Genomic DNA, 13,972 nt, shown 5'->3' on the forward strand with positions numbered 1-13,972 from the left:
AACCCTTTCTTCCTTCTCCTTTCTCGAGTACACAGCGCTCAAACGAGTGCTATGTGCTAAAAAGTGAAAGTGTAACTTCCACTACACGAGCCGACAGTCAGTGACCGCCGGGATCCCCTGGCACAGCAGACTGCAGGGTCCTATAAGACCCTGATCAGCTCTGCCAGTGATAAATGTCATTACAGGTGTTTTTTTCCCTGTAACTGGGGCTTCTATGGATGCTGCTCCTAGGGATGCCCCAGCTACAGTGAAAAAGTGTCAAATAAAACAAAAACATGTTAATGTCCCCCAGAGGTCTTATATGACGTCATGAGGGACATAGATGGTAAAAAGAATAACATAAATAAGTAAAACAAAATTCCAGAATAAAATAAAAATATATACATAAAAAGGAAAATAACCCAAAGCCGACGCCAACCAAAACAGTCGGAGTATGCGCCCTGTAATCCAACACCATACATATTATATATCAAAATGTCCGAAACAAAATGAGGAACCCATTCCTATACTTTATTTTTCTGTAAATATACTAATAAAAAAAAATAACTATAAATGTTAAAAAAGTCATTTTGTTTAGTTTTTAATAAAACTAAAAAAATGGGAAAAAACTCAGTGAAAAAGATCTTAAAAATATAACCTTATATGTCACGGATGCAGCAAAAATTATTGTGGTAACTGAAGGAAAAAAAAATAGGGCAGTAAAACCAACACATGGGTAAAATCCCCAAAAATTGTCAGATCCTTAAGGTACAAAACAGCCTGGTCCTTAAGGGGTTAAATGAATATCACTGCAAAAATGGTATAAGGCAGAAGGTCCAACAATAAAGCAAATATCAGTGTAAAAGGATACCGCCCTACATATATAAAATTAATACTTTAATCAAATTTACAGTAAAAGTCAAACAACAATTAACAAACACATAATAAATAGAAATACATATACCATGTATATGGCCTTAGGGTCTAAGGCTGAACAACAGGCGTTTGTAGAATTCTTATGATTAGTAGAATCAGATTTTCATATTCAGGATAAGATACATGTAGATAATATTCCAGGGAGGATCAGCACGGGCTTCAGGTTATCCATTGATAAATAAAAAGGCCTTCAATTGCCCTGTCAAGTTGTGGGGCAATCGCCCTGACAAGGGCGCCCGCACTCCACGTAGGCTAACCCTGTTGTCAATCTATAAAACCCTAAGATGTCAAACACTTCAGGCAGTCCTAACAGGTTTCTCCCATGTAAGTGGGATCATTTGGGGATTTTCAAAAAAGAAGAGACAAAGAGACATGTGATAGCCACTGATATGGACCTCACAATAATGGATGGGACACCAGAGAAAAACACTGAATGGAGCAATTAGTTCTTGTTCCAGAGCTCTTCTGAAGGAAGGTAGCTTATTCACAGGAGTTTTCTTACAAAAAGTAGAAAAATACGTAATACAGGGAATAACTGTTATAGCAAATCACGTGACTACAAAAGGGTGCTGGCAGGAAATGTTATCCCATCCCAGGGGACGGCACCATAAGTTACACCTTTTGCAGTAGAAAAGTAGCAAATTGTTATAATACTGATGAATGACTTCATAATGTGAAGTGCGAACACATTAACTGCATTGATCAGAGTAAGGAATTTGGATACATTGACTAAATATTTTCTCAAGGAAATGCTCAAGTCCCAACTAACAAATCCAGTTCAGTCCAATATACACCGCTTTCATGAACCCCGGACTAAAGTGTATTACAGAGATACCATTATAGAATACAGTGTGGGGGTGGGTGTTGTCTCAGTCCTCCCAAAGAAGTCTAGGAGGAAGGGAGAAAGAAGCAGAGAAACACTCACAGACATGCTGCTCCCGCTATTAGTGATTCACTGTGTCACTACTGAGATCACATCTACACTGCTCAGTATTTCTCTCTGTGTACCACACCCTCATAATTAACTGCATTATGGAGGGACATTACAGAGAACAGATCGTGTCCTTTTATGTGTGCAGTGTATAAGAGTATCATAGCAGCAGTCTACACCCCCCAGCTTAGAGAAGGCTAAGGGCTCACTTATACGGGTGTACGTGTCTCATGTATTATGAACATATTTTATGCGCGGGGAAAATATACAGTATATCGAAAATGCACATGTACATACGTATTTGCTCTTTATGTTAAATCCCCATAGTCTATATTGGCATTTAATAAATACACCAAAATAGGACACGCTGTGTTTTTTTTTCACACGCGTAATGTGCTTAAAAAGAAAATGCAGGTGGGAGTGGCCCAATAGAAATCAATGGGCTTTTACACAAGTGAAAAATACACACGTAATATGCGGGCAACATATGCCCATGTGAGTGGGACCTAAGAAATAAAGATGGAAGCAGCAGAAGGAAAAATCATGAACTAAATGACATATACAAGGCAAATAACGGTCAGGAATAGGGTAATTCCACATGTATACACTTCTAGCAACTTATTACATTACCTGTTAGGTAATGTAATGTTTTTCTTTTAATGCAGATATGGCTTTTTTTCAGGGTAGGGCTTATATTTCAAGCCCACCCCCGAAAATCCCGCCAAAGGAGCGTTATAAAGTCACGCGACTCTGTAGTACCACAGAATTACGATATCGCCACAAGAAAACGCAGCGATATCGCACAGAACTTTCTTGCAGGGATATTGCTGTCACCTGTGTGAAAGATGCCTAAATGATGGATTTTTTCTTGTACTATTTGTGAATAAAACAAAAATGGCATCTTTCCTGGTGATGTTTAAGATTATGTGATTTATGGTTAAGACACTTAACAAAACATGACTATGTCTTCACTAATGTGTGATTTTTTGCATTGAAGACAAGATTTGATTTCCGAATAACCTTTTCCACATTCTAGACATGAATATGGTATCTCTGCCGGGTGAATTCTCTGATGTTTAACAAGACCTGCTTTATGACTAAAATCTTCCCCACATTCTGAACATGAGAATGGCTTTTCCCCTGTGTGAATTCTGTGATGTTTAACAAGTGTTGATTTTAGAGCAAAACGTTTCCCACATTCTGAACATGAAAACGGCTTCTCCCCTGTGTGAGTTCTCTCATGTGCAACAAGATCTGCTTTACGCCTAAAACTTTTCCCACATTCTGAACATGAAAATGGCTTCTCTCCTGTGTGAATTCTCTGATGTATAAGAAGACTTCCTTTACGAATAAAACCTTTTCCACATTCTGAACATGCAAATGGCTTTTCCCCCGTGTGAATTCTCTGATGTCTGACAAAATCGATTTTATAGTTAAAACCTTTCCCACAGTCTGAACATGAAAATAGTACCTCTCCTGCGTGCATTCTCTGATGTCTGTCAAAATCTGTTTTATAGCTAAAACACTTCCCACAGTCTGAACATGAATATGGTTTCTCTCCTGTATGCAGTCTCTCATGTCTAACAAGATCTCCTTTAAAACCAAAACTTCTCCCACATTCTAAACATGAATATGGCTTCTCCCCTGTGTGAGTTCTTTGGTGCACAACTAGATGTGATTTCTGGTTAAAACATTTCCCACATACAGAGCACGAATATAACTTCTTCGTTGTGTGAACTCTTCGATGTTCTGCATTATTTTTGTAAATTTGATTTTGCTTAACAGTCTGTGATGAATTAGAAAATAATGGTGCATCAGAGGATAGATCTTTGCTGTGAGGGGCTGAGGGTATATATGGGATAATAGCAGGCTCTTCATATGTATATTGTATGATACCAGGATCTTCCACTTTAATATCTGAAGATATCAGATGACCATCTGAGCTCCTGGTGTCATCATCTGCTGAGAAAAAAACAGATATCGTAGTTTTTTAATTAGTATAACCTGCATGATCCATTCACACCGCCGTACACTCATGCCGTATCCTGTCCGTGCCATGCCGCAACACCTGCAATCAGAATTGATGACCCGATGCTCTCATGCTACATGCAACATAATGCGTATTTAGCGTTCCCATACTTCCTAAACATATCACCACACTTAGGAAGTGGCGCGGGGACATTGTCACATTGTCATCCGACATCACCCACACTTCCAGCTGCAATACTGGAGGCTGCCATATTTGGCTTCTCCGACATAACATCATAACACAGTATGGCTCCACCACACCCCTAGTACCACCAAGCCACATTAACGCAGGGACCGAAAGAATACCATATCTCAGCATTGATCCTGTCCCCTTCACACCACCTCATATTTGACCCGCCTGGGATACCACTGTGCCACTAGCTCCCCTCTGTTGAGGAAAAACCACTGGCAGGAGGTTTAAGTAAGGGTGGCTTCTGTGTTTTTTCCTGTCCTCTCAGGGAGAAAAGGAACAGAGGAGACGCAATAGCACCAATCCATGTAGACCATGAATGAAACATAAATGTGTATACATGTACCCACTGTGTGCATGGCACCTGAAGGTGCCCTTTGTAGTCCAATAAGACCTTTAGTATATGTAATGTAATGGGAAATGTTAACATTACTCCGAGGGTACACCCTCCAGGAACCTAGTAAGGTGAGCAAGAAACCAACCGAAGATGGACAGCACACATTAAAGAATTTGATGCAAAAGTAATGATGCTTTTATTATACAACTCCAAGTGGCAGCAGTAATGTAGTAGCATAGTATGTTAGACCAATAAAAAAGACATATGTCCATCCAGTTTAGCCTATTACCCCCCAATGTTGATCCAGTTGAAGGCGGGAAAAAAAACAACAATGCGGTAGAAGCCAATTTTCCCCATTTAAGCGGAACAAAATTCCTGCTTTGACCCCTGTGTAGTGGCCAGTGCTCTTAATTTCAGGTGCAGCTCTCATTGAATTTAATGGGCCCTCAGGCTATAATTACAAGTGCAGCTCTCATTGATTTCAGTAAGAGCTGCGACTGCAACTACGAGTGCCGGCCACTACACAGAGTTCCGAGCAGTGCTTACTCTCTGACCCTGGTATATTCCGGTGGGTGCTGCCTGATACAAACCCTTCAAGTCACCTGATGACTGCAAGATGTAGACTAGGCCGACACTATTTGGCAGGTGATCTTAGACGTCTTCACACTGTACACCAACATTGCCCATGAACTGGGTCTAATAGCAATTTAGGAATCTAATTTATAAATCTAGGTTGAAATCAAATCTAACATGCAATTATATCACACATATTGGGTAATAGTTCTTCAGATGAAAGGAACAGCTATGGGGGATAAGTTTGCACCTTGTTATGTAAATCTTTTTATGGGGTCATTTGAGATGAGGAAAGGTTTTTCATCACACAACACGATGTTCCATAGGAGATATATAAATCACATTACATTCATTTCGAAAGGTCTGAGAGCCGAATTAGACTTGTTTGTAGAAGGCATGAACATAAACGTCCATGGATTAACCCTTATGTTACACGTAGATCAGCTTGAGATTATGTTTCTAGATTTACACATTTATGTTAACCCCCTTTACGTCCTGCAGCGTTGGGGTATGTATGAAGAGAGATCGCGAGGCGCTGGCTGTTTATTACAGCTGACACCTGGTCCCTGTGGGGACTAAAAATAAAAGGAAAAATAAGAACAATAAAGTTTTACTAATTATTAAAGGCGGCTCCACGTCTGTATCTTCTATATCCTGCTACCTGGCTCCACATCTCTATGTCTTCTGCATCCTGCTACCCAGCTTCACACCTCTGTGTCTTCTGCATTCTGCTACCCGGTTCCACGTTTCCGTCTTCTGCATTCTGCTACCCGGCTCCACGTCTCCGTCTTCTGCATGCTGCTACCCGGCTCCACGTCTCCGTCTTCTGCATTCTGCTACCCGGCTCCACGTCTCCGTCTTCTGCATTCTGCTACCCGGCTCCACGTCTCCGTCTTCTGCATTCTGCTACCCGGCTCCACGTCTCCGTCTTCTGCATTCTGCTACCCGGCTCCACGTCTCCGTCTTCTGCATTCTGCTACCCGGCTCCACGTCTCCGTCTTCTGCATTCTGCTACCCGGCTCCACGTCTCCGTCTTCTGCATTCTGCTACCGGGCTCCACGTCTCCGTCTTCTGCATTCTGCTACCCGGCTCCACGTCTCCGTCTCCTGCATTCTGCTACCCGGCTCCACGTCTCCGTCTCCTGCATTCTGCTACCCGGCTCCACGTCTCCGTCTTCTGCATTCTGCTACCCGGCTCCACGTCTCCGTCTTCTGCATTCTGCTACCCGGCTCCACGTCTCCGTCTTCTGCATTCTGCTACCCGGCTCCAAGTCTCCGTCTCCTGCATTCTGCTACCCGGCTCCACGTCTCCGTCTTCTGCATTCTGCTACCCGGCTCCACGTCTCCGTCTTCTGCATTCTGCTACCCGGCTCCACGTCTCCGTCTTCTGCATTCTGCTACCGGGCTCCACGTCTCCGTCTTCTGCATTCTGCTACCCGGCTCCACGTCTCCGTCTCCTGCATTCTGCTACCCGGCTCCACGTCTCCGTCTTCTGCATTCTGCTACCCGGCTCCACGTCTCCGTCTTCTGCATTCTGCTACCCGGCTCCACGTCTCCGTCTTCTGCATTCTGCTACCCGGCTCCACGTCTCCGTCTCCTGCATTCTGCTACCCGGCTCCAAGTCTCCGTCTCCTGCATTCTGCTACCCGGCTCCACGTCTCCGTCTTCTGCATTCTGCTACCCGGCTCCACGTCTCCGTCTTCTGCATTCTGCTACCCGGCTCCACGTCTCCGTCTTCTGCATTCTGCTACCCGGCTCCACGTCTCCGTCTTCTGCATTCTGCTACCCGGCTCCACGTCTCAGTCTTCTGCATTCTGCTACCCGGCTCCACGTCTCCGTCTTCTGCATTCTGCTACCCGGCTCCACGTCTCAGTCTTCTGCATTCTGCTACCCGGCTCCACATCTCAGTCTTCTGCATTCTGCTACCCGGCTCCACATCTCAGTCTTCTGCATTCTGCTACCCGGCTCCACATCTCAGTCTTCTGCATTCTGCTACCCGGCTCCACATCTCAGTCTTCTGCATTCTGCTACCCGGCTCCACATCTCAGTCTTCTGCATTCTGCTACCCGGCTCCACATCTCAGTCTTCTGCATTCTGCTACCCGGCTCCACATCTCAGTCTTCTGCATTCTGCTACCCGGCTCCACATCTCAGTCTTCTGCATTCTGCTACCCGGCTCCACATCTCAGTCTTCTGCATTCTGCTACCCGGCTCCACATCTCAGTCTTCTGCATTCTGCTACCCGGCTCCACATCTTTGTCTTCTGCAATCTGCTACCCGGCTCCATGTCTCGTCTTGTGCATTCTGCTACCTGGCTCCACGTCTCCGTCTTCTCCTTTCAGCTACCAGGCTCCACGTCTCCGTCTTCTGCATTCTGCTACCCGGCTCCACGTCTCCGTCTTCTTCATTCGGCTACCCGGGTCTATGTCTCCGTGTTCTGTACTCTGCTACCTGGGTCTATATCTCCATATTCCGCATCATGTTATCTGGGTTTATATCTCCATGTTCTCTATTCTGCTACCTGTGTCTATGTCTCCAACTTCTGTATTCTTTTATCCGGGTCTGTCATCCTGTACTTCATTGTGTTTATGTAAGTATATCAGGTAGACTATAGTGAATGACATCATTATGCCTGTATGTAGAGAAACGCACGTGCTGTTAGCCATCTGAAGTTCGGATTTTGTAATTATATCACATGGACTATGACGTTATCATGCCATACGAGATTATATTTACCTTGTTGATTATATTGAACCTTTTGTCGGCCTCCTTGAATAAAATAATATATAACTAGGGAGGGTGGGGTCTGTTGTTTAAAGGTCCATCTTCTGGCAGATTTCAGACACATCTGCTATTTAGCTGTCACTCATTATTATGAACTTTTAGAATAATCCCCTGATGAACCTTCTTGTTTATTGGAGAGGGAAGAAACATGTTGCATTTTCTTGCTATATATGGCAGATTTATTATAATTGGAGAGTCATTCCTGAGCAGGGACGCCCTATGAGTGCCCCACAGTTACACAGGTACAGTACTAGGCTCATTGGTTTGGTTTCATCTTGTTTTATATGTTGGGGACACAAGAAGAACGAGTATCTACCAGGTTTGAGAATTCCTAAAGATTGTACGTACAACTCCATTGGGGCTTCCTCTTAGATCTTCCCTATTGATCTTTTTCTATCATTGTATGTGTTCCTTATTTTGGGTCCCGTGTTTTTAATATAATTTTAAAAAGTATTTTAGTGAGGTAATTTTTTTGGACTGATTGCTTGATATATTTGATGGGTATCATTTTGTGGCAGTGATAGTTACAAACTGAACCCATACAGCTGAGGTAGACCAAAAATGACCAATCGAGCACAAAGCTAAGAGGAGTGTTTCTACTCCTTTCTAGCCATTGACGTGTTCTCACCACCCAGACCCTCAACACTCAGAACCTTTGAAATGTCACTTTGGTGTTTGAAAGGTTTTTTGACAGTTTAGTAACCCTTTAAATCCAGTGCGTGTGTTATCACTTATAACAGTATTGCATTGTCATCCATATTTATTCTGTATTCTGGCTGAATAAAGAGCTAAAAGCCCGACAGCACAAAGCTTAAAGAAATTCATAAAACTGTTGCAGTCCATGACTGAGGAGAATCTGGGATGTTCTCTGCATTTTGTGGTAACTCACCTGGGGGGTCATCTGTAGGGATCTCTTCCTTACACGGCTGATCCCCCCTCACAAGTGTCTCTGTAGCATCAATAGGGATCGGATCTTCATCCGGATTCACCAGCTGTGAAATAATATTGTGAAAGTCATCACACAGTTGGAGAAGTCATGTGAAAGGTTTTATATGGTCCTCACTGAAAGCTCTCACTGACGGACTAACCACTAATTCTCTAAATTCCCGGTGTTGTAGAAAAAATAAAAATTTGGCAAAAGCATTCTTTAGGTCCTAAAGGGGAACCGTAAAGGGGCCACAACTTGATTATTCAATGCTAAGTGCAAAAGTATTGGCACCCCTGTGTAATGTACCTAATCTAATTCTCTAACTTAATGGTGTAGTACAAACATGAAATTTGGCACAACCATTCTTTGGGTCCTAAATGGGAAAAGTAAAAGGGGTCACAACTCGATTATTCAATGCTAATTGCAAAAGTAAGTGCACCTCTATGTAATGTAACTTTCCGATGTCGTACAAGCGTGAAATTTGGCGCAAGCATTCCTTAGGTCCTAAATGAGTGGGAGGCATGGCACATTCTGCAGTCTGAGGAGAATCTAATGCTCCTCTATGTGTATACATATTTTATTCCTCAGTTACTCTAAAGTAACCTTGACTTCATAACATTTTCTGTGTGAACAACACGTAAACACCTGTATCAGATTAACTTAGGCGAAGCCGGGTATATCAGCTGGTCATATAATAAGACTGAACACAAGACCTTCCCAGCCGTCCTACAGACCAGAGGGGTGATTTCATGAGACCTTCTCTCCATCTACCTGATCATCCTGTGGAAGAAGAGGACGGGGACATCTCTCCACTGCTGTTCTCTTACTGGATCTACCTGCAGAAAACACAGACAGCCGCTGAATTCATTATCTACATACAAATAATAAAGGCCGTGTGGATTTAGTCCTGTCTATTACCTGGTGATGGGGGGGACTGGTGGTCCTCCATCATGACGTCCTTGTACAGATCCTTGTGTCCTTCTAAATACTCCCACTCCTCCATGGAGAAATAGACAGTGACGTCCTGACACCTTATAGGAACCTGACAACACGATGATACCATCATCACCCAGACACGTTATACCGCCATAGCGTTACTGTATAATGTCCCAGCATTCCCAGTAGTGTCACCTCTCCAGTCAGCAGCTCAATCATCTTGTTGGTGAGTTCTAGGATCTTCTGCTCATTGATCTCCTCCAGTATCAGGGGGTGAGGTGGAGGCCCTGTGATTAGGCTCTTCTTCACTACCGTGTAATCCTGTTTATGGGGAGACACATCCATAAATATCCCTGCAGACATTCCCAGAGTCCTTCATGTCTCCAGCCATGTAATATGTAACATAGATGAGAATGATGGAACGTGACGTCATCCCCAGAATCTCTCACCTCTCCTGTAAGCTGGAAGAGTATCTCTAGGGTGAGGGTGAATATACTCTCCGCCATCTTGTCCCTCTTCCTCTCCATCCTTGTCGGGTCAATCAGGAATATTATCTGATATAGAAGATATCAGCCGAGGATCCTGAATGGGGAGAAGACGAGACAATGTAACATCATACAAAACCTCCTGGAGTAATACAATTACTGGAGAGAATAAGGGAAACCGGTGAGGAGGTAACAAATACAAAGTCCCGGAATGTAACAATGAAAAAACAAGCACAAGTTTGTTCATTAGTGCCTAAAACAGAACAGTTCAGCAGTGCGGGGATCATTCTTCAGCAACAGTACCGTTGGCTTCTACCGGTGTACAGCCGCTACTTCCGCCCTTACAGCCCCAGTTCCACCCTTTTCACTTATGATTGCTATGTTGGCTCGGGCTCAATAGTGAACTGCGCATGCACTGACACCTAGTGGTGTCAGTGGACTCTGCTTTCCCACAAAAGGCAATACACCGATGGCACTAGTGACATTGTATTGAGCCCCCCAGCTGGAAGTTAACCCTTTAATGAGATGGCCCTTTTTTTTCCGGCCATTTTCATTTTTTCCTCCCCTTATAAAAAAAAAAAACATAACTCCTTTATTTATCCATCCCTGCCGCTGTATGAGGGCTTGTTTTTTGCAGGACGAGTTGTACTCTTCAGTGGTGCTATTTAATGTACCAAATATTGTACCGAAAAACTTTTAAAAAATTCTAAGTGGAGTACAATGAAAGAAAACAACGTTCCGCCATCTTTTAGTGCGTCTTGTTTCTACGGCGCACAAAATGCAACAGAAATGACATGATAACTTTATTCTATGGGTCGGTATGATTACCGCCATACCAAACTTCTATAGGTTTTTTTTTTGCTGTACTACTTTTATTATTTTTTTAAAGACATTTAATTTATTTTTATTATTTTTTACTGCCATCTTCTGCGCACAATAACTTTTTTTTCATTTTTCCATCGACGTAGTTGTCCACGGACTCATTTTTTGCAAGACATCCTGTAGTTTACATTGATACAGTTTTAGAATAAATATGTCCTTTTCATTACTTTTTATTGCATTTTTTCTGGACGATGTTCACCGTGTGGGGTAAATAATGTGCTGCTATGATAGGTCGGACTTTTACAAACGTGGCAATACAAAATATATATTTTTGTTTTAGGAGTTAGATTTTATTTATTATAAATATGGCAAAGCGGGGCGGGGCATTAAAACTTTTATTACTTTTTTTTTACAATTCATAAAACTTTATTGATCTTATTTTTACTTTTTGTTTTAGCCCCCCCTAGGTGATCACAACTAGTGATGCTTTGATTGCTCCTGCAAGATGCCTAGATAGCCTTTAGGGCCTTTCAGAAGGCCCCTGGCTGCCATGACACCCGCCCGGCTCTCTACAATCTCATCACGGGGGGCCGTACAGGACCCCCGAACATCATTTGGGGGATTTTAAATGCTGCTGTCAGAAATGACAGCAGCATTTAAAGGGTTAATAGCACCGATCAGCCACGCAGCTGATTGCAGCTATTGCTGGTGGGTGTCAGCTGTACTAAAGAGCCTGCATCCGCGATGTATGATGAGAGATAGCTGCACCATCACTCTTCATACATACCCCGACGCTGCAGGACGTAACTGTACATCCTATAGTGGGAAGGGGTTAAAGAAGGGCAGCAATGTGACCCCAGCTAATCCAGAAAAAGAATATGAAACACAGATACATTTAGTATGTTGTTCGCAAAACCCATTCAAAGTTTATATCCGTTCCCCCAGTGCTGGTGATCCCACATACCTCCACCTGCAGCCGGACAGGAGCCGTGGGGTTGGTCTGTGCTTACAGGACCTGTGATGATGTCACCGTCATGTGATCAGTGTGTGGGAGGAGACAAGGGGTCACATGACCAGGTCTCTCCGCTCAGTGGATGCAGGACTCTGCTGTGTGAGGATGTATTCAGAGAGTGGATGGAGCAGAGCCGAGCGTGTGTGAGACGGAGGAGCGGAGCCGAGCGTATGTGTGTGAGACGGAGGAGCGGAGCCGAGCGTATGTGTGCGAGACGGAGGAGCGGAGCCGAGCGTATGTGTGCGAGACGGAGGAGCGGAGCCGAGCGTATGTGTGCGAGACGGAGGAGCGGAGCCGAGCGTGTGCGAGACGGAGGAGCGGAGCCGAGCGTGTGCGAGACGGAGGAGCGGAGCCGAGCGTGTGCGAGACGGAGGAGCGCAGCCGAGCGTGTGCGAGACGGAGGAGCGGAGCCGAGCGTGTGGGAGACGGAGGAGCGGAGCCGAGCGTGTGCGAGACGGAGGAGCGGAGCCGAGCGTGTGCGAGACGGAAGAGCGGAGCCGAGCGTGTGCGAGACGGAAGAGCGGAGCCGAGCGTGTGCGAGACGGAAGAGCGGAGCCGAGCGTGTGCGAGACGGAAGAGCGGAGCCGAGCGTGTGTGAGACGGAAGAGCGGAGCCGAGCGTGTGTGAGACGGAGGAGCGGAGCCGAGCGTGTGTGAGACGGAGGAGGGGAGCCGAGCGTGTGAGACGGAGGAGGAGAGCCGAGCGTGTGTGAGACGGAGGAGCCGAGCGTGTGAGACGGAGGAGGAGAGCCGAGCGTGTGTGAGACGGAGGAGCCGAGCGTGTGCGAGACGGAGGAGCGGAGCCGAGCGTGTGTGAGACGGAGGAGCCGAGCCGAGCGTGTGTGAGACGGAGGAGCCGAGCCGAGCGTGTGTGAGACGGAGGAGCCGAGCGTGTGTGAGACGGAGGAGCCGAGCCGAGCGTGTGTGAGACGGAGGAGCCGAGCCGAGCGTGTGTGAGACGGAGGAGGAGAGCCGAGCGTGTGTGAGACAGAGGAGGAGAGCCGAGCGTGTGTGAGACGGAGGAGCCGAGCGTGTGCGAGACGGGGGAGCGGAGCCGAGCGTGCGTGAGACGGAGGAGCCGAGCCGAGCGTGTGTGAGACGGAGGAGCCGAGCCGAGCGTGTGTGAGACGGAGGAGCCGAGCCGAGCGTGTGTGAGACGGAGGAGCCGAGCCGAGCGTGTGTGAGACGGAGGAGCCGAGCCGAGCGTGTGTGAGACGGAGGAGCCGAGCCGAGCGTGTGTGAGACGGAGGAGGCGAGCCGAGCGTGTGTGAGACGGAGGAGCCGAGCGTGTGTGAGACGGAGGAGGCGAGCCGAGCGTGTGTGAGACGGAGGAGCCAAGCCGAGCGTGTGTGAGACGGAGGAGCCAAGCCGAGCGTGTGTGAGACGGAGGAGCCGAGCCGAGCGTGTGTGAGACGGAGGAGCGGAGCCGAGCGTATGTGAGACGGAGGAGCGGAGCCGAGCGTGTGTGAGACGGAGGAGCGGAGCCGAGCGTGTGTGAGACTTGAGGAGCGGAGCCGAGCGTGTGTGAGACTTGAGGAGCGGAGCCGAGCGTGTGTGAGACTTGAGGAGCGGAGCCGAGCGTGTGTGAGACTTGAGGAGCGGAGCCGAGCGTGTGTGAGACTTGAGGAGCGGAGCTGAGCGTGTGCGAGACGGAGGAGCGGAGCTGAGAGTGTGCGAGATGGAGGAGCGGAGCCGAGCACGTGCGAGACGGAGGAGCGGAGCCGAGCGCGTGCGAGACGGAGGAGCGGAGCCGAGCGCGTGCGAGACGGAGGAGCGGAGCCGAGCGCGTGCGAGACGGAGGAGCGGAGCCGAGCGCGTGCGAGATGGGGAAGCAGAGCCGAGTGTGTGTGAGAGGAAGAAGCAGAGCCATGTGTGTGCGAGACAGAGGAGCAGAGCCGTGTGTTTAATGTGTCCTAAATATGTGTGTCAGGATGAGTGTCTGGTAGCCCCTAGAAGGTGTGCAAGTACAAATAAGGCCATGCATGCTCCTCTGGGAACAATACCTCTGCAGCGCTAAATATGTGTGTAATGTAT

The 13,972-nt window shown here is 46.5% G+C and overlaps 2 protein-coding genes across 3 annotated transcripts in view; both read right to left on the reverse strand.

Moving 5' to 3' along the window:
- Positions 1–11,928, reverse strand: part of LOC136624332 (oocyte zinc finger protein XlCOF6-like) — a 459,204-nt gene extending 447,276 nt beyond the window's left edge. For both annotated transcript variants that reach the window (XM_066598256.1, XM_066598260.1), the window contains exons 1-2: positions 11,892–11,928; positions 10,070–10,202 (exon numbers count right to left, since the gene is read on the reverse strand). In XM_066598256.1, the coding sequence (XP_066454353.1) occupies positions 10,070–10,147 (78 nt within the window). In that variant the 5' untranslated portion in view covers positions 10,148–10,202; positions 11,892–11,928. The remainder of the gene's footprint in view (positions 1–10,069; positions 10,203–11,891) is intronic.
- On the reverse strand, positions 858–9,774 carry LOC136624982 (gastrula zinc finger protein XlCGF57.1-like). Its single transcript, XM_066598908.1, has 4 exons — positions 9,769–9,774; positions 9,512–9,520; positions 8,646–8,748; positions 858–3,805 (listed from the first exon to the last, which is right to left on the reverse strand). The coding sequence occupies exons 1-4, from the start codon at positions 9,772–9,774 to the stop codon at positions 2,793–2,795; spliced, it is 1,131 nt and encodes a 376-aa protein (XP_066455005.1). The 3' UTR covers positions 858–2,792.
- Positions 11,929–13,972: the final 2,044 nt, after the last annotated feature.

This window comes from Eleutherodactylus coqui, chromosome 4 (genome assembly GCF_035609145.1).
Source record: "Eleutherodactylus coqui strain aEleCoq1 chromosome 4, aEleCoq1.hap1, whole genome shotgun sequence".
Lineage (NCBI taxonomy): Eukaryota > Metazoa > Chordata > Amphibia > Anura > Eleutherodactylidae > Eleutherodactylus > Eleutherodactylus coqui.